Raw genomic sequence first — 25910 nt, 5'->3', positions numbered from 1 at the left:
GCTAGCAAATAATGTCTGTGCCATCATTTAACAAGCTACACCTGACAGCACTGTAATCAGGGAAATATAACATTTAATTCCTGAAGTGTCCATGAATATTGTACAGTCTCTTTTATGCAATGCCCACAATTTAATATCACCATCCTTTGGTGTATATGAAATATAATTCCCCCCCACTCCCCTCTTTATAAAAACCTATAATCCCCCCTTCATTTAAAATTAGCACTCTATCTTGCTAGTGGGGCACGATGCCAGCACAGCAGATGGGCATATATATGGGTATGCCATTGAAGTCTGGTTACAAGGCAACTGGATTTTCATCTAAGAATCTGGCAATGCTGGTTGCTTAGGATTCAAGAGAAAGCTTAACTCGCCACTACTGTCCTTTGAAGATGTGCAAAATCAGTTGATGAAATAAAACTAGACATAATTTTTGGGAGGAGGGCACCAAAATGGCCACATTCTGGTAAATAAAACTTTTTGAAACACAGAGCGGAAGAAATAAACTTTGGTGTCCTTTAGCCAATTGATAGGCAGTCAGCCTCAAAACTCTGACATTTGTATGTTGTTCAGTAATGAACCTGTAGTCACGCAGGCCATTGTGAAACGACCTTCTGTGGTTTGCTTTCTGCAGAATGGAGATGCACATTTTCTCCTATATGGGGCAGGAAAGGGGCTTCACGATAAACCACAAGCATAAATTTCTGGTCTGGTTTGATAAACATTATGCCTTCAATCTTATTTACCATAGATTTCCAGGTCAGTCCTGCATGTGTCTACTTAAAAGTCACTTCTATAGATGTCAATGGGGCACATTTCCATGTGATTGTAGGACTGCAACCTTATAGCCTGGTTTCAATAAAGACAAACCATTGTATGATTACACCCATGATTAATAACACCATACATACATCATGATTCTTTCCAAAGGAATAAGTTTGATTTAAACAAACAAAATGGCTTTTTTTAAAAAACAACCCCGCCCCCCAAACCCATAAAAAAATAACATTGGTAATGCTTTTATGATTTTGGCAAGAACATAGAGGGACATCTGGGGAGAAAAATACCAATTCACTGCTGTGAAAAACATCATCAATGTGTTATAGTGAAAATAGATACCTATAATTAAGTCAACTGAAATGTCTGCACATCAAATTATATGCTGCTATTTATAACTGCAGTTGTCCATTAGTATTAGCTTGCAAATGTGCTTGAAACTCCAGAGGAAAATGGGAAAAATATTATTCAGGGATATTTGAGTTTAATGTGTGTAAAAGCACAGGATAACAACTCCCAAGAGCAAACATGCAACCCCCCCACAACCCTTAGAGAATGATGTTTTCCACACTGAATATAAGATCATAACAACACATTGCATGAGTCTAATTGTAGCTCCTCCTGCGTAGTAGGTACAGTAAAAAAAAAAAGACACAAAACAAATGGGGGAATATCCACACGAAGGGCTTTTTGTTTATTTACTAATTGCTTACAAAATTGGGCAGCTTGTAAGTTATGAGAGATGTGATGATCAAATGTTACTAAATTATCATTTGCTGGTAGCAGGTACACACTTGTTCTGAAGCCCAGCACAGAAGACTGTATTAGATTCCCCTTCACATCTTGGTTTCCTCCAATGGTCGGTTCATGAAGTCTTGAATGGCCTGGTTTAATGGCAACCACTTACTGACCGAGGCTTTCAGTGCCGTGATCCATCTGGAAGAAAGGAATAGGCAGAGCTGGTCACTAAAGGAATGGTGTTTGGATAACTGCAAGCTAAAGACTGCTTGAGCTTGCATCAATATGGCAGATGAACAATCATATCACAGCAAGTGCACTGCCAAAAGTAGCAGGGACTAAGAATTATTTAGGAGGAATGGACGGTAGCTCTAGTTTTCAACACAACAGGTTTTTTTTGGGGGGGGGGAACCTCCTACATTGCCTCCTACAAATCCTTATTCTTTGATCTAGTTTTAAGCCAGGCATGGAAAGCATTGTGGGATTCAGAATAAAATGGCTGAGATTGTGATTTGAATGTTTTGACATGTGATAGATAACTGGATTGTCTGAATTGTACCAAGACCTGGAAATTAATATACAAAATGTGGCTTAAGTCAAGACAGGATAAGTCCTGTTCTTTCTGTGATTAAGGATGTGGGAAATTCTGAGGAAAACACAATGACAATGCACTTTACGTAATTAACTGTGTAAATTATGTAAGTTGCATAATTTTGCCATATAAATTATATTCTCATTACATTATTCCCCTCTTTATTTCATCGAAAATGTTTCTGGTGGAAGACAAACTCTAGTCACTGGCAGAGGAAGAGGAGTGTGAGGGGAGTGCACCGCCCCTGGCAGCGCGATCCTGGTAGGGTGCCATCGTGGCTGCCCCCCACCCACGCTGGGCGCCATGCCCCTGTGGGTGGTGCGCCAGCCCTCCCCCACCTGCTCTCTACCCCACCCCCCCATGCCGAAGCATGAAGCTCTGCCACTGACTCTAGTAGAATAGAAACCATGCTGTATGTGATGAATACAGGAGGGAATGGAAAATGATACATTCTTACTTCCCTATATGTGATGCATCGAAAGTTTGAAGGACCATTCCCCTTAGCATAGATCACTTCCACAGTGACGCTGTTTCCTCAGTTACTGTGATGAAATTGTCATGTATGGATATCTTTGACTATCTATGGATGTCTCATTAGGATTTTAAGATTTTAAGAAGGAATAACTCATTTTCTTCTACTCTCTTATGTGGCCTTAAAGTCACCATTCTCCAACACACACACACAGCTTTAAAGGAAGACTCTCTTGTGAAATGGTGGAATTAGAATTTATCAGCAGATTTGACTGTATTGGTTTAGGACTCAAGTTTCTCTTCTACTAGAGGTGATAAATTAACATAGCAAAGGTAGAAACATGCCATTAAATTCCGTTACTGTTGTTCTGTTTATATCTTGTATATATTTGAGCTTTGTACAGAGATAACACAATAACAAGATAACAAATGTGCCCCCTCTGTGTGCACATTTTATAAATGCCACAATAAATATGTCCTTAATGTGTCAGTTGTACTTGTTTTCATTTTTTCTTATTCCAGAGGTGTTTGAGTTTCCTTCCCACCAAGCTTTCCCATTGAACCTCTACTTCAATGCATCTTTAAAAGAAACACAGTAATAATGTCCCTATTTGAACCATAATTGTTCATAGAAAACTTCAGTTCTACTTAAAGGTAGTCAACCACCCAGACAATTACTCAGAAGCCTCAAAACTCTCTACTTCACTCATTGTCTACAACTACGGAAAGGAGGTGAAAAGGCAGGTAGAAATGGGCTAGAGAAACAATTTCAGAGGAAAGAGAAGCACATCATCTACCGTTTGTTTTCGGTCACGCTTTCTGCACATAAGTAGAAAGTTTTAAACTCCTCTGAAGGTGGCTTCACTTCAATCACGGACCTCCTGGAACCAAGGGCCTGTTCACTCACAGTGTATCCCTGCAGGTAAATCCCACCTAGAAAAAGAAAGAGGGACAATAGGCAAAAGGTAGAGGACACACTATACACACAGATGGCCCCAGAGTCTCCAGCAAAAAGAAGAAGAAACCAAGGAATCAGGGCTGGGAAAGTCGTCTCTTTTGAGACCCAAAGGAAATCACTGCCAGTATGAGGCCAAATGGTTCATAGGTTCCTGCGACCTAACAGATCAGGTGCTTTTCCTGAGCAAGGCTCTCCAGATAACATCAGGTGTACTACACCTCCTTGACCGACTCCCAAGAACACTAGCTCTGCTCGTCAGCTGTTTATTGACATTTTATCAAATATTTCTGTGTTGCAGAGCATGCACAGTGTCACAACGAAATAAAGTGGCTGTATCTTGAAAAGTCACTGTAAGAATCAGAACCCCTGGAATGGCAGGCCAAAGCTCCAACAATGTAATGAAGGAATACTGAAAGTAGACCTAGAAAAGCATAGGTCACCCCATCGACTTCATGGCTGAGTGGAGATTTGAACCCTGGTCTCCCAGGTCATAGTCCAACCCACTAACGGTTACACCACACTAAAGCTTCCTGTTTTGCATTATTGGCATTTTTGTATTATGTATAGGAGGAAAACCTACTTGGTTTCAAAAAAGGAGGAGGAAAGGTGACCACCTACCAAGGGCATGTGTAGAGCGTATGCTGGCATAAAAATACAAGCAGCCATCTTTCAGAATGCAGTAGTGTTGAACCCACATGTCCTTGTTCTTGTCCAATTGGTGAAGAAGTCCCAGGCACTCCGGGTTTTTGATGGCAAGTGGTGGAAGGCTTGTGTTGTGCATGGTGACATCTACCCAGACGTGGTTCTGCACATTGGAGTTAGTAAAGAGACCACTTTTACTGTTGTTGAATGAGCTCAATGCACACAAACATGTCCAAGCATATTTAAAGCCGCAAGAATTTAGAAAGTTAAGATGTCATCTTATAATTTGTCCAGTCTGTACAGTGGTACCTCAGGTTACAGACGCTTCAGGTTACAGACTCCACTAACCCAGAAATAGTACCTCGGGTTAAGAACTTTGCTTCAGGATGAGAACAGAAATCGTGCGGCAGCAGCGGGAGGCCCGATTAGCTAAAGTGGTACATCAGTTTAAGAACAGTTTCAGGTTAAGAACGGTCCTCCAGAACGAATTAAGTTCTTAACTTGAGGTACCACTATATTGTGAAATGGGCAGATCTGTCAACAATCCATAAGGCACATACTCTGGCCTGTTAAATTCTGATTTCCTGCTGTCAGCATTCTATAAATCCATACTGTGCCCATTTTAATGCTCATTTCTCATTTTGGTTATTAGCTTCACGGTGATTTTGGATCTCATATTAATCAGCCCATTTCTCAAGTCTCATGCCTTCAAATGTAGCATGTGATATGTCAAATGACGATTTGCTAAGCAACGTATCTGGCCAAATACATCTGGTGGGGATGAGAATAAAGAATGCATGCTTGAAGCAGTGAAATGAACCCATTCTTTAATTACACTGACATTCATCTTAATATATGGGCCTGAAAGGCATGCAGTTGGAATCTAACATTAGAAGCCATTTTCAGATGTTAGCATTTGCAAAGCTTGAAGCTTGCTTTGAAGTTAGCTTCTAGATGGAATGGTCATGTTAGTCGGCTGTAGCAAAATATATTAAGTATCTTGTGACACAAACAAATACATGATGACATATTGCATATGCTGCATCTGATGGAACAGACTCCAATTCAGAGATGGGGAGCCTGCAAGCAGTCCAGATACTGTGGGACTCCAGTTCCCATGAGCCGCAGCCAACATGTCTAATGGTCAGGAAAGATGGCAGCTGTAGCCCTGCCACAACTGGAAGGCCACATAGGCCCCACCCCTGCCCTAGTCTGTGGAAGCTTAGCCTTTAATGAGTTTTTTTAGTCTTGAGGTTGCCACAAAACTCTTGAGCTGTCCCTAATGAAGTCTTATCAGAATGCCTTGCCATGACACAACTCAGCATATAACTGCAAACATCTCTAGTTAGGGTTGAGCAGCATTACATTAAGTTGTGGTTCTTGTCTGCGATGGTATTACTCAGACAACGGCTTTGCTAGAGGTACTTGTTCCCGAGGCTAATAAAAACTACTCAGTCCAGATAATAAATCAAATAGCTCACTAGTTGCTTAAACATTGTCTGAAGCAGAGTGTGCAAACAAACAATTCTAAAGATTCTTAGAAAAACAGAGGACAATCCAACTGGTGCCCATCAACCAGCAGAATGACCTTGCATGAGTGGAAGTCTGCTCACACAGCAGAGGATACTGAACAACGGCTCCTACTGACATTTATATGAAATTGGAAGTTTGTACAACTTAGAGAACAGCTTGAATGAAGGCCATTGCTTGATCTATTGTGATTTTTTATCTCCTGACATCTTTCAAAATTCCCCTGCTGCTACCTAGAGTAGAAGGTGTGCATATATCCATGCCTAGTTATGCAGAACAAGCCTGAAAACGATAACAAAACTCTTGAGAATTAAATCAGGTTGCCACGGTCTCATGTACAAACAAACGCGTGGCTATGTGAAAAGGATCAAGCTGCAAACCAGGTCATTTCTCCTCATTTTCACATCAGATGGAAGCTCAAGAGTTGAGCCTCGGTGGTCTAAAGCAAATGTGCTTGTTTATCAGCAAAATTGGTAAGCAGCCTATGTCTTTGCTCATTTGAAGACCTTGGAGAGAAGCCATACAATGTTGATGATCTATTTCCCTTTAAATTGCATTATTTCCTCTGGAGCCTTGATGAGCCTGCAGAGGAGATGAGCTAACTTCAGGAAATACTGTTAAGTGCATGCCCTGCCATCCCTTGCCAGTGAACCTTCTGGGATGTACAGTGGCAAAGTGCAAAGAGAGGACTGAAAGGATGCTCAGCACATATGCGGAATAGATGCTTTACTCTCAGTCTCATTAGGATGACATAGCACCAATGCTTCAGTGTGTGTGGCACCATTGAGTTTGCAATAAAGAGAACCACTGTCCATTGCAAAAGGGAGTTCTTGTTATTTTGCCTAAAAAACAACAACAACCCTCTGGGTAGCTTGTCAGGCTAAAGATTGTAATTTAGCATTCGCTTATTCCGTTACATTTTTTTTAAAGGGAGAAACCATAAACTGTAAGCAAAAATTACTAATGAGATCTGTTATGTGATTGTATTTGCATCTGTTCATGTGAAAGGAAATGAAAAAGAAAACAAAATGATGTCTTAACCAGAGCGTAGCAGTGAAGTAGTAATCTATAAAAATAATGGGTTTCCCGAGCAGTAGAAAATTGCTAAAAGACTGAAATGGTCTAAAACCACATTATCTGAAGAAACCTTTCACCCCTGGTCTTAGCAATGTTTGACTTATTTTTACATCCTGCATAGTTCGGACTGCTTTAATATTCTTGTATATATAGTATTTTTGGCAGCATTTAGACCAGGGTAGCCCTTCAGATGATGTTGAACCATCATGGTTAGGGGTGATGAGGATTGCATCTGGAGGGCTGGAGGTTCCTTGTCCCTGATTTAGACCTTCTTAAGCATATTCTTTCTATTGAGGAATTCTGGGCCTTTGTTAAGGGTTGCTTGGAGTTGCAAATCTGGATACCCCACCTGAGTTAATGTTTCTGTTTTCAAGAATGGCTTAGCAAAGCTGTTGCTATGGCTAACAAAGAACAAATACAGAGAGATCCCAGAGCGCAGGGCAGCTTCACACAGCAGCTCACCTGTTGGTTTGCAAATAGCATGCAGAACACTTGAAGTTGGTTCTGCCTGCCCCATGAATGACTGCCAAGAGCTGAGGGCCATGAAGATAAAGTACTCACTCAGCATGTGCCCTAGGATCGGCATATGTGAGAGACCAGAAGGGGGACTTAATCCCTTTTCAAGTACTCTCTCGTAGACTTTGGTGAGCCTATACACAAATTAAGATCACCCTCAGCATGTAAAGTCTGTAAATTAGAAATGGAGTTGCACAAACAGAAACAAAGGCTCTGGCAAGGATTACCTGATGAACGGGATGCACAGCTTTCTCCATGGCCTCCAGCCACCTATGGAGGGGGGAAAAAACCATAGATGAGAATAGGTTTGCTTGACAGGAATAGTGCAACATCCTGCACGGGGGCCTTGTGGCCCTTTAGGGAAAATGGTAGATAGCTACTCACTTACACAGGCCTGTATGATGAAATAATTGGCAGGGCCAATTTCAAACACAGGCAGGAGTCTATACCTCACAAAAACAGGTGCTAACATCCTCACAGCATTTCTCATACTGGTATGAAGAAACATTTTGCAAATGTTCTTCGTCTCCACCATTGCCATACTTCTTTTCTTCTGCTATCAGAGGACAAATATGCACATAGCCACCTATATGCAAAACAGTATTGGTGTCTCCTAGTAGGAGAAGGAATTGTGTATGTATAGAATATGCAGAGAATGCGCAAATGGAAATCTTGAAAGCAGGTTGAATACAGTTGCTGGAGAAATCACAGTGAGTGAAGGCTGTTGACCTCATACCCTGCTTGCGGATTTCCCCCAGGAAGCTGTTTGGAAACAAGCAGGGATCCAGTGTGGCGAAGTGGTTAGAGTGTTGGACTAGGACCTGGGAGACCAGGGTTCTAATCTTCACTTGGCCATGAAGGCCGCTGGGTGACCTTGGGCCAGTCACTCACTCGCAGTCTAACCTCTATCTCAGAGAATTGTTGTGAGGATGAAATGTACATCAGCTCAAGCCCCATGGAGGAAAGGCTGGATATAAATGCAATAAATAAATGGAAAATGCTGTATCAGAGAGGCCTTTGGTTTAGTCCATCCAGGACTGCTTTTCTAAAATGATTATGCTAAAGAACAACAAAAAACCAGAGGAATGCAAAATAAAATAACATATTATGCAAGTTACTAACAGAATGCTGATGGGGGAGGGGAGAATTGTATATGTGGTAACCCTAATTAAATCTCAGTGCAAATGTTTTCTCTCCTGCAGTAAGAGACTGCCTGCTGCTTATGCAATTGACCTTAATAAGCAAATCCATTTTGCAGAACTAGGAAGAAAGAAAACATAGAAAGGAATGTAGTGAGTGGATTGTGTACCTCTTCATCTCTTGGTTTGATGTGGCACAGAAGTAAAAAATCCTGTTTCCAGTCTGAGGAATGCACTTAAATACAAAGGGTTTGCCCAGGGTACTGTCCACACCAATTTCAGCACCTTCTAACTTTGTGACTTCTAGTGGTCTGCACTTTCCTTCATCCTGAAATGAAGACAAGAAGAAAGAAAAAGATTTTGAGAAAAGCCGCGGGGGGCTTAAGAGACATGGTGGTGGTGTTTTTGCTAAACATCCCCTTTAATTCCCCAAATTGCTTCTCATCTAAAAAGCAAAGATTGCATAGTAAAGCTAGGTACTATGGGATTTCCCCCAAAGAAGCTGATTCCATAGAATCATAGAATTGTAGAGTTGGGAGGGACCCTGAGGATAATCAAGCCTTCTCTTTAAAGTCAAGGGGATTCACTGCAGCTGTCCCAATCCCTTTTGCTCTACTTAGAAGGAAACATATGCATTAACCTCCCCCAAATGTGAGAAAAAGAAGAGAAAATACTTGCATGCTTTGGATATGTTTTACAAGAGGATCACATTCTAGTCCTGTTCTTTTCCTATGATGCTAGACTTAGTTTTTTGGTTTTTTTTAGGGGAATCATTTTGGGCTTTCACAGAGATGGCCCTATCATTAGGCACAGTGCGGTAGTTGCCTCAGGTAGCAGATAGTAGGGGAAGAGGGGCAGTGGCAACAAAGTGTTGGAGGACAGGGCTTCTCCCAAGCTAGCTTACTGCCCTCAAGTGTGGCGAAGGACACTGTCCTGTCGATGTACGATTCACCCTCCAGTCCAGTTGGCTTCTGTACATGGACTGCACCATCTGGTCCTTTGCCTCAGGCAGCAAAATGTCTTAGGCCAGCTCTTTGCTTGCAGTGAACTGACCCTCCAACACTTCCTATTGTACACTTCCTACTTTAATTTCCAGCGGCTGTGGTTTTCATTTTGACCAACTTCAATATTTCAGAAAAAGTAAAACCCTGCAGCAAAAGGAAAGACTACCTTTGTGCTCTTCTGCTTTTAACTCTGAGAGGACTCTTCTCAGAGCATGTGATCACTACATGCCTAATATACTTACATAGCAATTGCTGTGAAAATTAGGTCATACTTTCCTTTGCAAGTGTGATCTATTAAGCTCCTCCCTTGATGAACTAAGCATTTTGTTTCCTGATGCAACCTCACTCCCAGAATTTCCCAATGGGAATGCTGTGTACCCTAACCTTTGTGCTGACTGCCAACACCAGTTTAAATCACTCCCTAAAGAAACTGTGGATCAGTTCAGATGTAATGCAAAATGGAACGCATGGTTTGCGCTAAGCATACTAAAGAACCTACTCCATGGTTTTAGCTTCCATGTCCACAGTAGGCAAACAGCAATCTTAAGCTACCGTACTTGTCAGCTTTTGTTTCTCATTTGCTCAAGGCTCAGCTTCATAAGTTCATTTCCATCTCCCCGGCACAGCAACCTCATGTGGCGCAGTAATGACTTTAACTGTGGTTGGTCAATGGTGCTTGAATTCAGGCACAACAGCAAAGAGTGGTGTGCAGATCAGCTTGTAAAATGGTGGTTTTTCAAACCAGGTTCCAATTGCAATTCTAAATCAATATTTGTCAACCACAGTTTGTGGGCAGTCTTGGGTTCAAACAAACCATGGCTTTGTGCTATACCTGAACTAAGCCAGTGGAACAGGCTGATGAAAGGAAATACTGTAGCTCGCCAAACCTACGCAATGAGTCTGTCCAACTTATACCCCAGACCTCTTAGACTCAGTTTCAACCATGTAATTACTGGACTATATTTTTACTACACTCATTTTTTTCTTACTACAGTTGGGAAGCATCACTGACAATCTTACCATCTGAAACAGGAACAGTCTCGGCGCAATCTACTTTACACACCAGATTGTTGATCGTACGAGCAAACAAATTTTGTCAAAGCAGGCCCTCCCTAAATTTCAGCGAAGGTCTTGTATTGCAAAAAATAAGGAAATGCATCACAAATACACAATAAAAGATGGTACCGATCTGCAAAAAAGAAGCATATGCTAATTTATGTCTATAGATATAAATGTAGAAATAATAACTGTAATTAAATCTATATAGCAGCATGACAACAAAGACTATGACCAGGTGCTATGCAGTCACAGACTCTATTAGTCTGCTGTACAAGCTCCCCTTTGATGATTCCTAATATTGGACAGGACAGCCCACCAAATAGAGGACTGTGCTCTCTCTCTCTCAAAAAAAGCACAAGGTCTACTTTACTTGAGACATGATGATTTCTCATATCTGAGTCATTACAACATTATATTGTCTGCTCTCATCCACCATCTGTTGTAAACTCTGCATATATTATGGTGGTGGTGATGGCAGAGGTGGAGGAATCAGGCCAGAGAAAAAGCAGAAATGCAGATCGATTCCAGGCCTCCCCCAGTCCAGCTGTGCAACACAAGAGTTGCAAAATATTCAAAAATGCAAATGAGCCATTAGAGAGAAGCATAAGCATTTTGTTGCTTGTCTAAGACTACATAAACAAGGTCAGATCCTTTTAGTGTGGCATAATTAATCTCAAATAAGACCCACTGCCCCATTTTGTATGCAGAATCACTAACACTGTTTGGACCATAGATGGGGACTCTAGCTCCCATCAGCCCCAGACAGCATGGTCAGGAATGATAGGAGTTGTAGGGTGCCACGTTACAATAGTCCAATCCCAAGGTTACCAATGAATGATTCCCTGAAGCTATAATGGCATAGCAGCCAGTGCTATGGGACTCTTAGCCACTGAGGTCACCACGGACAAAGATGGATCAAGGAGCTGCCCTAGACTGTGCATCTATTCCTTCAGAGAGATTGCAACCCAGTCCAGAAGAGGCGCGTACAGCCAGGAATAACTTGCCCACAGAGCTTCCATCTAAGGATTGGGCTTATTGGCCGTCATCTAGCCCTCCATCATGTTTAGGCACCAGCTTAGGTGCCACCATACCCAATTCAGCTGTAACAGAGAACCAGAGCTAGGTGAATCTCCTAATGACCACTCCAAACAGCTTCCTATAGATCAGGTGTGCCAACTCTAGGGGCGGAGGTGTTGCCAGTCCCCTTCAATATTCCTTAGCCAAGCGGAGCATGGCAAAGCATCAAAGGCAGGCTCCTCCTGAGCATGAGAGCAAAGCCTCCTACCAATGATGCACCTCCTTTCACCACCACATGCACACTGGGCCACTGAGCCCCCCACATTCTTCGGCCCAAGGCGGTGCCTCTGTTATAGATGAGGGGTGGGGGAACTTTTTTCAGCCTAAGAGTCACATTCCCTTTTGGGTAGCATTCCCGGGGGCTAAATGTCAATGGTGGGCATGTCCAGAGACAACATTCACCACACTTCCCCTTCTATCCTCCATCCAGAGCCATTATTAGAGTTCAGGGCAAAGAAACTCAAGCAGGGTGCAAGGCAGGGTTGGTGAGGGGTGTGTCTCGGGAGGGTGTGAGTCACATTGCTTCTACACTCCCCACACGGGACGTAGGTGATGCACTGAGCCTCTTGGGCTTGCTGATCAGAAGGTCAGTGGTTTGAATCCCTGCGACGGGGTGAGTTCCTGTTGCTTTGTCCCAGCTGCTGTCCCAGCAGTTTGAAAGCACACTAGTGCAAGTAGATAAATAGGTACCATTGTGGCAGAAAGGTAAATGGCGTTTCCGTGCGCTCTGGCTTCCGTGTTCCGTTGCGCCAGAAGCGGTTTGGTCATGCTGGCCACATGACCTGGAAAGCTGTCTGTGGACAAACGCCGGCTGCCTCAGCCTGAAAGTGAGTTGAGCGCCACACCCCATAGTCGCCTTTGACTGGACTTAACCATCCAGGGGTCCTTTACCTTTACCATTACACTCCCCACTCCTTTGTGGTACCCAAACCATTTCCTCAGTACAGTGGCTCACAACATAGTGAGCTTCCAACCCACAGGGGCCTAGCCTGGGTAGTCCACTTTGTGCTGGAAACAGGAGTGGAACTCCAATCTAGGGTCATGCAACTCCCTAGCATGCAACCTGTAGATTGCTCTTTCTATCTGCAAAGAAAATTAATCAGTGACTAATAAGAGGACACACAAAGCACGCCTAAGGGAGTGTCACAGCACCTTAAAAGACCAACAGATTTATTGTGACATAAGCTTTTGTGGAATTAGAGCCTAGATAGAACCATAGTGTTTAATTAGCAAACCAATCCACTCACAATGGGCCTCACAGAGGCTCTGCAAATGGAATCAGATTGCAGGCTGGTTATAAAGAATGGGACGACTTTCTGCCTGTGGAGGATAAAGCTCTCTGTTAGAATGGAGAGCAAATGCACATTGTATTTCTAGGAGGAATAGCTCAGACCTAAATCTATTTATAGTTAAGCCTTTTATATAAACCACTTAGACTTAGCAGTGAATACGTGGGCTTGAAAGAAGACGGGCTTGGATGTTCCATCAGGGAGTGAGACAATGTGAAAGGCCCAGACCCAGGGAGCTGAAAACGTACTTTATATAAACTGGGCTCTTGATGCAATGTTGGAAATTAAGATAATTTTAAAGATTTTTTTTTCTCCCTCTCTTTTCACCTTGCAACTGTTATTTGGTTCAATCATAGGGGGGTGGAGGCAACAACAGGTGAAATGTGTATGGGAAAATTAATACCCTAAATTATTTTTTATAGTCCAACTTTAGCTCAGTTGGTAGAGCAGGAGGCCAATTTCAGGGTCATGGGTTCGAGTCTCACACAGGGCAAATGATATCTGCATTGCAGGGGGTTGGACTAGATGAGACTTCATGATCCCTTCCAACTGTACAGATCTTTGATTCAATTATTCTGTAAGGACATTAGTCACAATGGCTATTTATTACCTTCAGTATCAGTATTTGTCTGAATACCAATGGATGGAGATCACAGGAGGGTGAGCATTGTGCTGCTCCTGCCCTTCTTCTAAGCATGTGAAGGACCGAAGAAGGGGAGGAAGAAGGCAATAATATAAGGAAAGGCTCACGGTTGTATTTTCTCACGACTATGGTTTAGCATTATGTCTGAAATGGGCTGGTGGGTTCCAGGCAAGAGAGATTGCTAAGAGTACAAGTTGTGCTGGATGCTTTCTGAAGCTGGTCAATTGTGACACAGTGTTATAGAAGGACTATGGCTAATGCTATGACAATTATCACAGTGAATATATTGTATCTCTCAGCTGCCATTACTTGCAAAGCTGTTCCAGAAAGTGAATCTGTGCTGGCTCCATGCAGAGATAGAGTGATGTTATGATGAGTTTGGCATCTATGTTGCAAAAGCAAAATTGTTCATATTCAATCTGACTTACAGGGTGTCAGTTTAGATGATGTACTGATGCTTATCTATCTGAATTGTCTTCAACCCTATATTGTCCCCCTTGGCCAAAACAGACCATGCGATAATGCTTAAAGTAGAGAGATGTGGAACCTTTGGCCCACCATATGTTGTTGATCTCCAACTCCCATCATCCCTTGCAATTGAAGGGTCTCGAGGCTGGAGTCCAATGATATTTGGAAGGCCACAGGTTCCCCATCACTGGCTTAAAAAGCCCATGGACGGCTTACTTGCCCAACTCCTGGCCAACTCCTTTACAACTGCTACTTAGGAAGCTCTCAGTTGTGTGGCGAGTTCCCGCCTCCCCCCAGTGGAAATAAAGACACATGACACAGATATTTAGGGTTAATGGGCTAAATATGGCCACAACTTTATTGGTTACAGGTGATGAGCAGTTAGGCTCAGGCATTGGTCCTAACTGACTATCTGGCTTCAGCCTGTTCGCTTGAAGTCCGGGAAGGGTTAACCACCAGGAGGGGGAGTCCTGATGATGCACATCAACTAAGAACTCCCCTGGGGTCACCGCTCGGGGGCATGCCTTAGGCCCTCACCTCCATAGGCTTCGGACAGGGCCACGGCCCCCGGAATCCTTTATCGGACTACCCTTCAATATGCGGGGGAGGTGATGGCGCTTCCCCCCCTTCCATCTACATAACAATACCAATACCAATGCCTAACCGCCAATACCAAGGAAGTTGTGACAATTTGCTACGAGGTAGGCGAAAAACCAAGTGGCTGGTGCCAATTTGCCAAGTGGAAAAATTCCTACCAGGCTCCTTAATGGCAACCAACCGAGGTCCATAGCAAGGTCAAAGATGAAAAAACCTTAAAGGGCGGGAGGGTGGGAAACTGGAGCAGCTGGAAGCAGCAAAGAGGGAGATTCCAGGCCACCCCTGTGTTAAATGGCTGGCTGATTGGCTGGCCAGGGGATGATGCGATCATTCGGGATTCCCTCAATCGCACGGAGGCTGAGAGCCAGCCCCCATGCACATGGTGGGAGGGTGAAGCCCGCAACCCCACCTCCTTCTACGTTGGAAGTGGCTTTCTTACACAAACCAATTATTAATTTAGGGGATGGGTCCAATTCCTCTCCAAGCCTTAATTCCTTTTCTTCTCCCAAGGCTGGCAACATCTGCTTGGTGTGGAATGCAAGATCCCCAAAATAAAATAATTCCCCTGGGATCTGGCCAGGGGAGCCATGTATGTAATAGCCAGTTGGATATGTAGAAGTCAACCTGGCAAGTGGCGTACGTGTATGTACAGATGGGAAGCTTGCTTGTGAACGCACAACCCACACTTGCGGGATTAGGTTTACCTGGCTTAAAGAAGAATAGACTGAGATAATAAGATAGCCCAGGTAATACACATCTTCAGATAACCAACGCCCTCTGGTGATAATCAGGCTAAAACATCTATTAATAGTTTATAAGACTAGGTTCTGTTGACCTAGATTGTCTGAGTGACCCGCTGCTGTGGTGAGGAAGTACACGGTTTTTCCCTGTCTTTCTTGCTGTCCTTTGCTACGCAGTTGCACAAGCTCTTTGCCTTGGGGCTTCCTGAAGGCACTAAGCTTGTGCACCTACTGAGATGCAGAGTGTGGTTCTTAAATGGAGTTTTATGTATCTACCTTTGGGAGGAAATGTCTGCCGGTAAGCCAGCGAGAAATCTTATACAGTTTTGAGCAACGAGACTATTTGCTGCTGCTCCTTCCCCACCCTCTCTCTCTTAAATATATCTTTATTGTTTTTAAAATAGATACAATTATCCCTGGAAAGCAAACCAACCAACCAACATACAATCAAATAAACAAACTATAAATTGACAAACAGACAATAGCAATATATGAAACTATACAATTCTTATAACTAACATCATTTGTGCTCCCAATGATGTGAACGATTGCAAGACTTATAAAACACGAAATTAAAAATGACTTCCATCTGCTGCTCCATTCTCATACTGTGTGATATCGGAATCAGAATAGCACAGAGAGGTGATGAGTTTTGTTTTTGTTTTTTTAAAAAGCTGTTAGTAATGAAGTTGATGCAGATGTTCCAACTTCCTTGCACACCAACCTTAACCAACAAAAAAGAGCCTCGGAGTCATAGCATCCCTGGTTGGAAATGAAGCTACTGGAATGGCCTTCTCCCCAGCAGAAATAGATGCTGATAGCATCATTTTCCCCACAGAGGATGTTGGGACCAGTGGCGTAGCGTGGGGGCTGCAGGGGGGCCGGCTGCACTGGGCGCAACATCTGGGGGGGGGGCACGCTCGCACTCGCAGCTCTCTGCCCCTACTAAAATCCACGGGTTAGGGGGCGCAAATTACTTGCCTTGCTGACAACCCACGCTATGCCACTGGTTGGGACTTGTCCCAATCCACTCTGGGCGGCGTCCAACATACATAAAATAATAATAAAACATCAAATGTTAATAGTAACAATCTGATCCAATATAAAAAGTCACAATAACTTTAAAATAAACAACTTATATAAAATAAATAAATATTCAATAACCCATTTGAACCCAGCAGTAAACAGTAAAATTAAATATTGGGGAAGGGGGACTTAAGACGGTAGAGTCCCTAAATTGCCCAATGAGGACTATTGATGATGACTCATAAAGTGCTGAATGACCAATGGGGATATAAAAAAGCATGTTAGGAGTTGGAATGGAATGGAGTATTTTAGTGGAGTAAGGTTTTATTCCAAATCTTAGTTTGTTTGGAAGCCATTCCTCACAGTTCCTCATTTGTACATATCTATGATTAACTGCCAAGTTTCCTTAAGCACTACCACATATATAAAGTAGTTGTTGTGTAGGTGATGGATCATATCTCACACCCTTTGGAGGCATTGACTTCAACCTTGTCAAACTCAGGACCTGTGTGTTGTGTTGGCATCCGTCTGTCTCAGGAGACATTAGAAGCATGTACCTTGGGGGGTGAAGTCAAACCATTGGAGAGTTACAGCACCTGTTGTGGCTGTAGAGAGTGATATGGGAGAGACATTGCAGGTGGGGCAGATGAAGGTGTCTGGATGCACCATGGCATTTCTTCTCTCTGCAAGCCTCCCAGCAGCCATCCCTCCTCTGGCCACTGCTGTGGATAAACAACCTGACTGCCTGTCTCCAGGCACTGCAATCCTCTGCAGAAGTTTCCCATATGATGGGTTCTCAAACTTTTTATTAACTTTTTGCCATATATTTGCCTGGTGGTACTGCTGTTATCACAGCTGCCAACTCCCTGGGGCCCTGAGCACCCACAAAATTCCCCATGAAGGGGGTGGGCACCCACAAATTTTGGTGCTAGGGCCATGCAGGCTGCATGGCACCCATGGCCCTGGGTGCCCACAGACGTGGGGCCAAGCTGACACTCCTGGCTGTTATTGTGACCCACCTTAGGTCAGGTAGTAATCCAGAAGTGGGTCGTGACCCACCTGTTGAAGACCACTTTTCTAGACTAAGTGAAGAAGTTAGCTCCTAACATTTAACTTACTATTTAGATGAAGTGACACACAATCGCCCTGTTAACAACTTAGCGTTGTATGCAAAAAGGGGGTGGGGGTGGGATCATGTTGTCAACATATATGCACACCCATTCACACACAGAAGAGGTAATATTTTGGGTCTATCTTAAGAATCCAGATTCAATTTGGAACATAGGAAGCTGCCATATACTGAGCAGAAGTACTGGTCCATCTGCAAATGGCTGTCCAAGGTTTCAGACAATAATCTTTTCCAGCTCAACCTGAAGATGCTGGACCATTGACAAAGCAGATGTTCTACCACTGCACTTCAGCTCTTTCCAATTACACAGACCCTTTATTTCATGATAGTAGATGGTTTAGGGAGCTAAAATGCACTCAGGTCTGTTAAAATCTCATTTGAGGACCCACACATTGACTTTCCCCAGTACTTTCAAAAAGATCTCTGATCAAAGTTCTCCACCTGCTGGATATGGTTTGAAATTAACACTGGCTCTTCGAGGGACTCAGTACAAGATGGGTTCTCAGCACGAAATGTGATCTAATTTCTAACATTGTTGAGTTTATTATTTATATGAATAAAGAAAATAAACAGAAAACAACTGAATGTAAATGTCTATGCTACATTACCTGTACAGTTACTGCTTAATTTAGTGGGGAAGTTATGTAATAAGATGTGTCTCCTAGCGACAGTCTTCAAAACGTAACTTGCTTTAAGCCAAGATTAATTAAATCCAGTTTGGAAAGCAATCAATAATTATACAATCACCCAGTAGATTAAAAATAAAATAAGGGTGTACTCTAAATTTATTCCCCAGATTGCCAAGAGGGAAGAGGAACAGGCCTCAGACTTGGATGATTCCCTTCCATTTTCATCGGATGTCTATTTGAAGATAGGATTCATTTTGACCCTCTGAGATTAGAGCCTTTTAATCAGGGGTAGGGGACCTGCTATCCTCAAGCTTTCTTCAAATGATCCTTGGCCTATTTCATGTGTGGGGTGGGAGCTCAGAGGGAGAGAAGGCAGGGAGGAGAGGAGAAAGGGGGTGGGCAGGGACAAGACAGAGGGATGGATGCAAGGAGGGGAAAGCCCTTTGTAACTGATCTGTTCCAACCTCTGACAAGAGCAATTTGTTCCAGATGTACTTTTTGCACAAAGGATGGTGACCAAGACACACATTAGGTATGACAAAATATGCCCAACCTCCTCAGCAGCTAGTCTCTAGAGGTTTGTGTATGGCCTGGACTAGATTGCTCCAGAGTCTGGTGAATTGGAACAAACCAAAAATGTAGACTAACATTACAATCTCCCGGAAGTCCAATGCAAGTTGTGTGTGTGTGTGTGTGTGTGTGTGTGTGTGTAACAGAGAGAGAGAGAGTGCTCTCAAAAACAGAGTAGGGTATGGCCATAGCTGTCAACTTTCAGATTTGAAAACAAGGGATCAGCAGCCTCACCTGTCCCAGGGACAGTTTAAGGGATATCTAAAAATCCAGGATAGCAGGGGGAAGCAGCAGGAAACGACGCTGAAATAAGGGAATTTCCCACAAAAAAAGTGGAAGGTTGACAGCTATGGGTAGGGCCTGCTCACTACAGTCGTACCTCAGCTCCAGAACGCCTTGGGAGTCAAATGTTCCGGCTCCTGAACAATTGAAAACCAGAAGTGAGTGTTCTGGTTTTTGAATGCTTTTTTGGAAGCCGAACATCTGACGCGACTTCCGCTATTGTTTCCGGCATGCCTGCACAATTGGAAACCAATAGGAAGCTGTGCCTTGGTTTCCGAACTTTTTGGAAGTCGAATGGACTTCCCGAATAGATTCCGTTTGATTTTCAAGGTACAACTGTACTTAATTTGGACAGACCCACTACCAGCGTGCCTTCTCAATGGACAAATGAAATAATTATACACATGCCTTACCTTTTTGTGTTTGTAATAGTAGAGGCAGCCATCGTGCTTTAGCACAAACCATCTCTTCCTCCAGCCCTTCAGGATTCCTGACTGGGTTCGTTTGTGCAGATATCCTCGACATGTCGGGCGAGGGGTGTTGGGACAACGACTGATATCAGAGCCAACCAACAATGTCAAGATATCTGGACCTGAAATATTTGATTATATTGTGGTCTATTACAAGGTAAATTAAAACCAAGTCTACGAAGCAGGGAGGTGGGAAAAACTCTTCTATATTATTATTACTTACTAAATTTGTATACAGCCTTTCATCCAATACAAAATACAAAATGAGAACACAAAATACATAATAAAATGAAAACTAACCAATAACCCCTTGTTTTCACAAGGGTGTTTGGATGTTAATCAGCCTAAGGCCTGGTTGTTGCGAGGGGGCATCCTGACTGATAATATTTTTTTTAAAAAACACTTCTTAGTAAATAGAGATAGATGTGGTAAATGACTGCCATTCTCTTCAACGCAAGTGTGTGAATTGCACTCCTGTAATTAAAGAATTTGGTATGTGTGTCAAGGTAAATTTGTCAGTCACTTGTGAAATCATTTTTCATTATTAAACCTTTATTGATCTCTGTCAAATTCATAGCATGGTGGAATTCAGTATATGGTGGAAGTAACTGACATGCACTAAAGGGTACGGTTTGATTTTAATATATCCCAGGGAAATAATTCAAAATTAATTTAAATGGCATTTTGTTTCCCCTGTATAAGACACTCTCCTCATCAAGTAACGTATTAGTTGCACCTGGATGTTGGTTATCTTATACACAGACAGGTCTAACGTGTTCATTGAGCCAGCTATGAATTTTCCTCCTGAAGAAACACCAGACATAAATAGTAGATTGATGCTTGAAGGCCACTGTCAGGACCCATCTGTCTTTGAGGCATGGGACCCAAAAGCAATATTGCTAAATGTGCTCTTTCCACCTGACATTTTGGCCTAGACTTAAGTGATACTATGAGCAGATAACAATATTAGTAGCTGGCACAAAGAGAAAATGAGGGTCTTTTATCCAACCAAGGCTTTCCTCTCAGATCACTGTCACCTTATTGCTCCATCAGTCTCTGCATGTCCAAAGTAACTTGCCCTTACTGTCAAAGTCAGCTTTTCCAATGCAGCTGAGTGATAAAATTCATAGGTAGGCTCTCTCTTGAAAGATTTTTTTTCTTTTTTAAAATTGAATCTGTGGCACTTTCAAGCACACTTACATCAGAAATGTCAATCTGTTTTCTCTGGCCTCTCTTTAATTTGCTCCTGCTTTTCCCCTTGCAATTATTGCAATAGCTCATGAAGGAAAATAATCCCTAGGCCAGAGTTTATTTTGCACCTGCAGTTAGGAGAACAGCCTGACCAAAGCTCCTTCACGTGTGTTTCTTTCAGAGCAGTTATTTTCTCAACAGAAACATTTTCATTTTGGATAACACAATAGTCCTTTTCGGGCCTTCTGAACTTGTGTAAAGCCTACTACATGTGAGTAGGAATAAAAATGTCAAGCTCTGCCTTCATCACCAACCCTGTCACTCTCCAGCTCATGGAGATAAAAGTCTGATTGTAGCTCCTGAAGAGTGCTGGCTCTTTGGTAGTGAGTTTGGCAAACAGAAGGGTGTTAGGCTCCTAGAAAGTGGGTTTTTTAAAAATCTATATAGTCAAATGTGACTAGATAAAATTGGGCAAGGCAAGGACTGAATAGTTTCAGAACCAAGGAATTGATTAATAGTTGCACAAAATGCTCCCATACACCTTCAGTTAGTGACAGGGAGACCTGTCAATTTTGTGCTTCTCATTTTTCCAGTCTTCAGTTTTCTCCCCATTTCCACATCAGTTTTTGACATTTTTTTAGGCCTCGTGAAAATTTATCAGCATTTTAGTGCAAATTTCTCCCAATATGCACATGTTTGTATGCGATTTTGCCTAATATATGCATTTCTGCAAAACAATTTTCCCTACTCTAATGCATAAGTTATTTTCACTTTTTTCACGAACCCCGTGCCTTAGTAATATATGCCTGTTTGAACACATTCCTTGGCTGGAAAACTGTGTTGCAAAATTTCGAGGAGTGTGGATTTCAAGAGATGGCTATGTTTTGGCTATGTGATTTTGAAAGTTTTTCTTTTAAATGAGAACTGAATTTAATTTCTCCCCTGTCCATACTTGCAACAGACTTTTGAGCAGGAGCAAGTGTGTGAGTAAAAATCCTTGGACATTCTTGGAGGACACAAAAATTCTTTGAAATTCAAGTGTTGGGGGTGGGATTGCTAGGTTATGTACAATCTATTTAAAAAATGTTGCCCAAGGGCTGGTATCTATTTTATTTCCTGTTTAACTTTTGAAATGAAGCTATAGTTGAGCGACAGAATGCCCAATAATGTTGCTGCCACAACATTTTTTCTCCCCTGGAAATGTTGACACATTATGATATTGTGTCATTAACAGGGCACTGTAGCAAAAAAAAAGGGTGGCTGCCTCCTATTTATTTTCACTATCTAAGTTTATGGTTTTTGCTTTGTAAAAACTGACAAATCTTGGTTCAAAAAACCTGACCAAAAAAACCTCAGCAAGACCACTCCTCCTACCCGAGGGGAGGGTGAGCAGGAGCTGGTTCCTGCATCAGCAGGGGGGGTGTTTCGGCCCCCTGAATCCACTTCCCAGCTGCCGTGCCGTGCCCCTTGCAGCCAGCCAATCGGCCTGGGGCGGGGTTAAGTGCCACACTCAAGTGGCTGCGGCAGTGCTGCGACCTCACTTTGCTTCCGAAATTCAATGGATCACCCGCCCACGCTCCCTTTAGGTCATATCTACGCTTTGACATTGCTATGGACCTTGGTTGGTTGCCTTCGTTGCCCAAAGAGCCTGGTAGGAATTTTTATCCGTTTTGCTAATTGGCTCCAGCCTCTTGGTTTTTCACCTACCTCGTAGCAAATCATCACAACTTTTCAGGTATTGGCAGTTAGGCATTGGAATATGTGTGGTGTTTTGGAGGGCAGGTTGTGGCCATCACCTACCCCTCACCTTTTGGGTATTCTGTTAAAGGGACCCAGCGGTCATGGATCCTGTCCGATGCCCTGCTTGTGGCTATGATGATGCCATCGCACAACCCCTCGTGAAGTCAGGGGAAGCTTCCAGTTGTATTTGACTCAACAAGCTCCTCCCACTGGTTGTTAACTCTCAAAATGACTTCCCACTGAGTGGGGTGGAGTCTAGTATAGATCTATTGATCCAATGCCTAAGCCAATACAATTCACATGCTGCAACCAATAAAGTTGTGGCCTTATTTAGTCCATTAACCTAAAACCTTGTGTTTTATTTATCCCTAAGTGGGTGGCGGGTCCTCGACTCACAAAGTAGTTAACTGCATTGGTATCATTACCTTTCCTTGCCAAATTTGCAGCCTCTGAGTGTGGCATGCTGCTAACGTCCGTTCCATTGACAGCCATCACAATATCTCCAATCTGGAGGCCTGCTTCTTCTGCTGAGCTGTCTGCAACAGAAGGGGAAAGGGGCCCTTATTCAGGACATTTTTATAATATGCCAAGAGGAGTTCACCTTTCACGCATAAATAAACACAACACAAAGGGGTCAGGGGGATCAGTTTTCCTTCCAGCCATTTTTTGGGTGGGGAGCAACTTGACAAACATAGAAAAGTTTAGCTTTCACATGTTGGCTGGGGCCGATAGAAGTCGTAGTCCAAAACATCAGGAAGGCACAATGTTGAGGAGATCTGGAATATGCTCAAGTTATTCTTGGTTATCGTAGGCACGGTTATTGAGGCACAGGGCACGGAGGGAGCCTGTGGTGGCTCCCCTCACAAAGAGTACCCAGGATGCACCTGGGGGCGTAACTGCGGCCAGGGATGAGGAAGCTGTAGCTTTCTCATGCTCCGTCGCCTCCCTCCGCAGTTGCCACAGCCAGGCACAAGCCAGGCTCTGATGGCAGAGCCTGTTGTAGGGGTGCCTGGTCATGCCTCCTCAAAAACACATGCGCGGGGCCACAGCCTCCCCCAACATGGGGGGAGAGTGTTGTTCCACCTGACAAACTGAAAATATTGGACTGATTGCCATAGCGCTATGTTGAATTCCTCCCTTAAAAGTGAAAACAAAGAGATCATACTATGTCACAAACTGAAATAGATCCAATGTTGGTATAGAGACCAGAAGTACAGGCAAGAATTCCCACCCACCCACTGTTCCATTCAAAGGAAAGGCATTTTAAGATCAAAACACAGCAGAGCAGAATCTGCGTCAAAGGCCTGAATTTTTCTTGCTCTTGAGCTGTGCCTTCCTCATTATTGCAAAGAAGGACGGAAGCCATAAATTCACTTAGAAGGAAAAACAATTGCTGGTAGGCTAGAAAAGCACGCCTGATTCAAAAGTGCTAAGGTATCCTCCTTTGGGTTATTGTTTGGCAGCTGAAAACTGCATGGACTACTTTTATAGGAAGACTTATATAAAGTCAGGCTAGGAATAGACAAGAACTTACATAAGCAGAAAATATGTTCAACGTAGGTGCATTTGAATCCTACGAGGATGTGTAGCAGAACCATCATTTTACCTTCCGTTTTCAGTATATAATTAAACTGTCATAATGTACCAGGTAAGCATGTTTCCCACCCCCCAGAAAGAAAAAACATAAATGTCCTCTTTGATTAACTTAAGTAAATTTTTAACATAACTAGTACCTTGTGATTTAATAAGTGTGTCTTACAACATAAACCCCAGAGTCCTGTCTTAGAGCAATGGGGAAGGAAATCAGAAGGATAACAGGGAATGAGAGATACAAGACCACTGTGAATTTCTGCTCTTTCCATAAAAAAGCAAAATGATAAATTATACATTATGACCATTCTGCTATTCAGCAGACTGATAACTCTAGAGAGGTGATATGAGATTTCTGAAGCAATTCCAGTATGCTCAACAATTTAAGGACTTCAGATGCAATTTTTTGTGATCTCGATTTGCTTCATTTTGGACAGAAGAAGCCATTTTGTAAGAATTTGTTCCAGAATTATTGGCTCTTGCCATTTGTAAATGAAAGCAAATGGCCAAAACAGTTTTCATGGTAACTACTTTAGGCTTCTCTGTGTTCTACTCTTGAATCGTGTATGGCTTCTGAAAATCCACCTCAGTCACTGAAATTCCCAAGACCCAAACATACCGTAATGTTTCAGAAAGCATTTGGCTTAAGGAAGGAATGGAAGTCTGGTCCAAGTATAGCAGGAAAATTATGATAAATGTCATAATCAGGCAGGGGTGCCAAGTTGACGCAGTACATGCACACCATTTGAATGTCAATGCCCATCAACTCAGAGAGAGGTGGGCTCCTCAAATATTTTACTGGGGGAGCTGAAGATTGGAGTTGGCTACTATGTAATTAGGAGTTGGCCCTAACACAGCAACTTCTCCATCCTGGCTGCACGGTCCCTCAAAATTATAATAGCATTCAGATGTACTGCTAAAGCATGCTCTTCAAATGCTAGCTTCTTCTCTCAAGTGGGGGTGGCAACTGAAAACTTCCATTCCTGATCTAGTAGCAAACCAACTTGCCACTTCATCTGAATCTGTTAAGTGATGGTTTCTTCAAACCATAGTTTCTCTGTATGCTAGGATTGCAAACAGCTGCTTGCAGATTTCACCGATGAGCAAAACTATGGTACAGACAAGCCATAGTACACTAGGCTTGCATGAAATGGCAAAGTCAGTCACATGAGGCGAAGGAGAGGAACATATCTGTGAAGTAGCAGGCTCATGCTTATAATCATAAATAATTCCTATAGGCTGTGCTTTTTTTCCTAAAAAAAATGTTTAGGGGTTCTCTCATTTTCCTACTCATATTGAAATACTGTCCCTTAATGAGGCCAAACTTAGATTCACAAAATGTTTAGGGGTATGCATACCACTGCGTCCTCCCAGAAAAAAAGCACTGCCTATATAGGAATCCTATTTAGCTATTACAGGAGCAAGTCAGATGCAGGGAGCTGATCTTGTTAAAAATTCAGAAAGAGAAGAAAAAGCCTGTATGATTTTTTAACCGCCAAATAGTTTCTTGCTTTATATGGATCACTGACCTTTTTTGTCATGATCATCACCTCTCCTTAGCAGAGATATATGGTTGGGAGGGGAAATTGCCCCAGGCTATGCCTGACCCTTTTAGTTTCATTAAATGAAAAGTCAGTCAGGGAAGATCATTTATCAATAAGTAAATGGCACATAAATGGGCATCTGTTCCTCCTCTTATCATTTTCAGTATAACAGCCAACGTCATTCGCAAAAGCAACCCCTAATCCATCTGCAGGAGGACTATAAAATTAAGTACGGGTATAATGCAGAATGATACTTTTATGTCGCTATCTATATTGCAGAGAAAATCAACTTCAGAGCAACAATAATAAAAAGAACACAGGAGACTTGTTGAGCTGCCAGCTAGCGGTTTGCCCTGAGGCTCTTTGTCATCATAAATTCAGTGGTGCTCTGAGCTTCTTTTTAAGCACTCTGCCATGCAAGT

The 25910-nt window shown here is 42.8% G+C and overlaps 1 protein-coding gene across 1 annotated transcript in view; it reads right to left on the bottom strand.

The window, feature by feature from the left end:
• Positions 1 to 1448: 1448 nt before the first annotated feature.
• LOC310826889 (uncharacterized protein) overlaps positions 1449 to 25910 on the bottom strand; it is a 41665-nt gene continuing 17203 nt past the window's right edge. Inside the window, exons 6-12 of the mRNA XM_083702189.1 lie at positions 22780 to 22890; positions 19367 to 19545; positions 8611 to 8768; positions 7529 to 7571; positions 4155 to 4341; positions 3376 to 3511; positions 1449 to 1713 (exon numbers count right to left, since the gene is read on the bottom strand). Coding sequence (XP_083558315.1) covers positions 1614 to 1713; positions 3376 to 3511; positions 4155 to 4341; positions 7529 to 7571; positions 8611 to 8768; positions 19367 to 19545; positions 22780 to 22890 — 914 coding nt within the window. The 3' untranslated portion in view covers positions 1449 to 1613. The remainder of the gene's footprint in view (positions 1714 to 3375; positions 3512 to 4154; positions 4342 to 7528; positions 7572 to 8610; positions 8769 to 19366; positions 19546 to 22779; positions 22891 to 25910) is intronic.

This window comes from Podarcis gaigeae, assembly GCF_964106915.1.
Source record: "Podarcis gaigeae genome assembly, chromosome: 11".
NCBI classification, from domain to species: domain Eukaryota; kingdom Metazoa; phylum Chordata; class Lepidosauria; order Squamata; family Lacertidae; genus Podarcis; species Podarcis gaigeae.
Note: the sequence above shows the minus strand (reverse complement) of the source record. Positions and strands in the feature narration are given on the sequence as shown.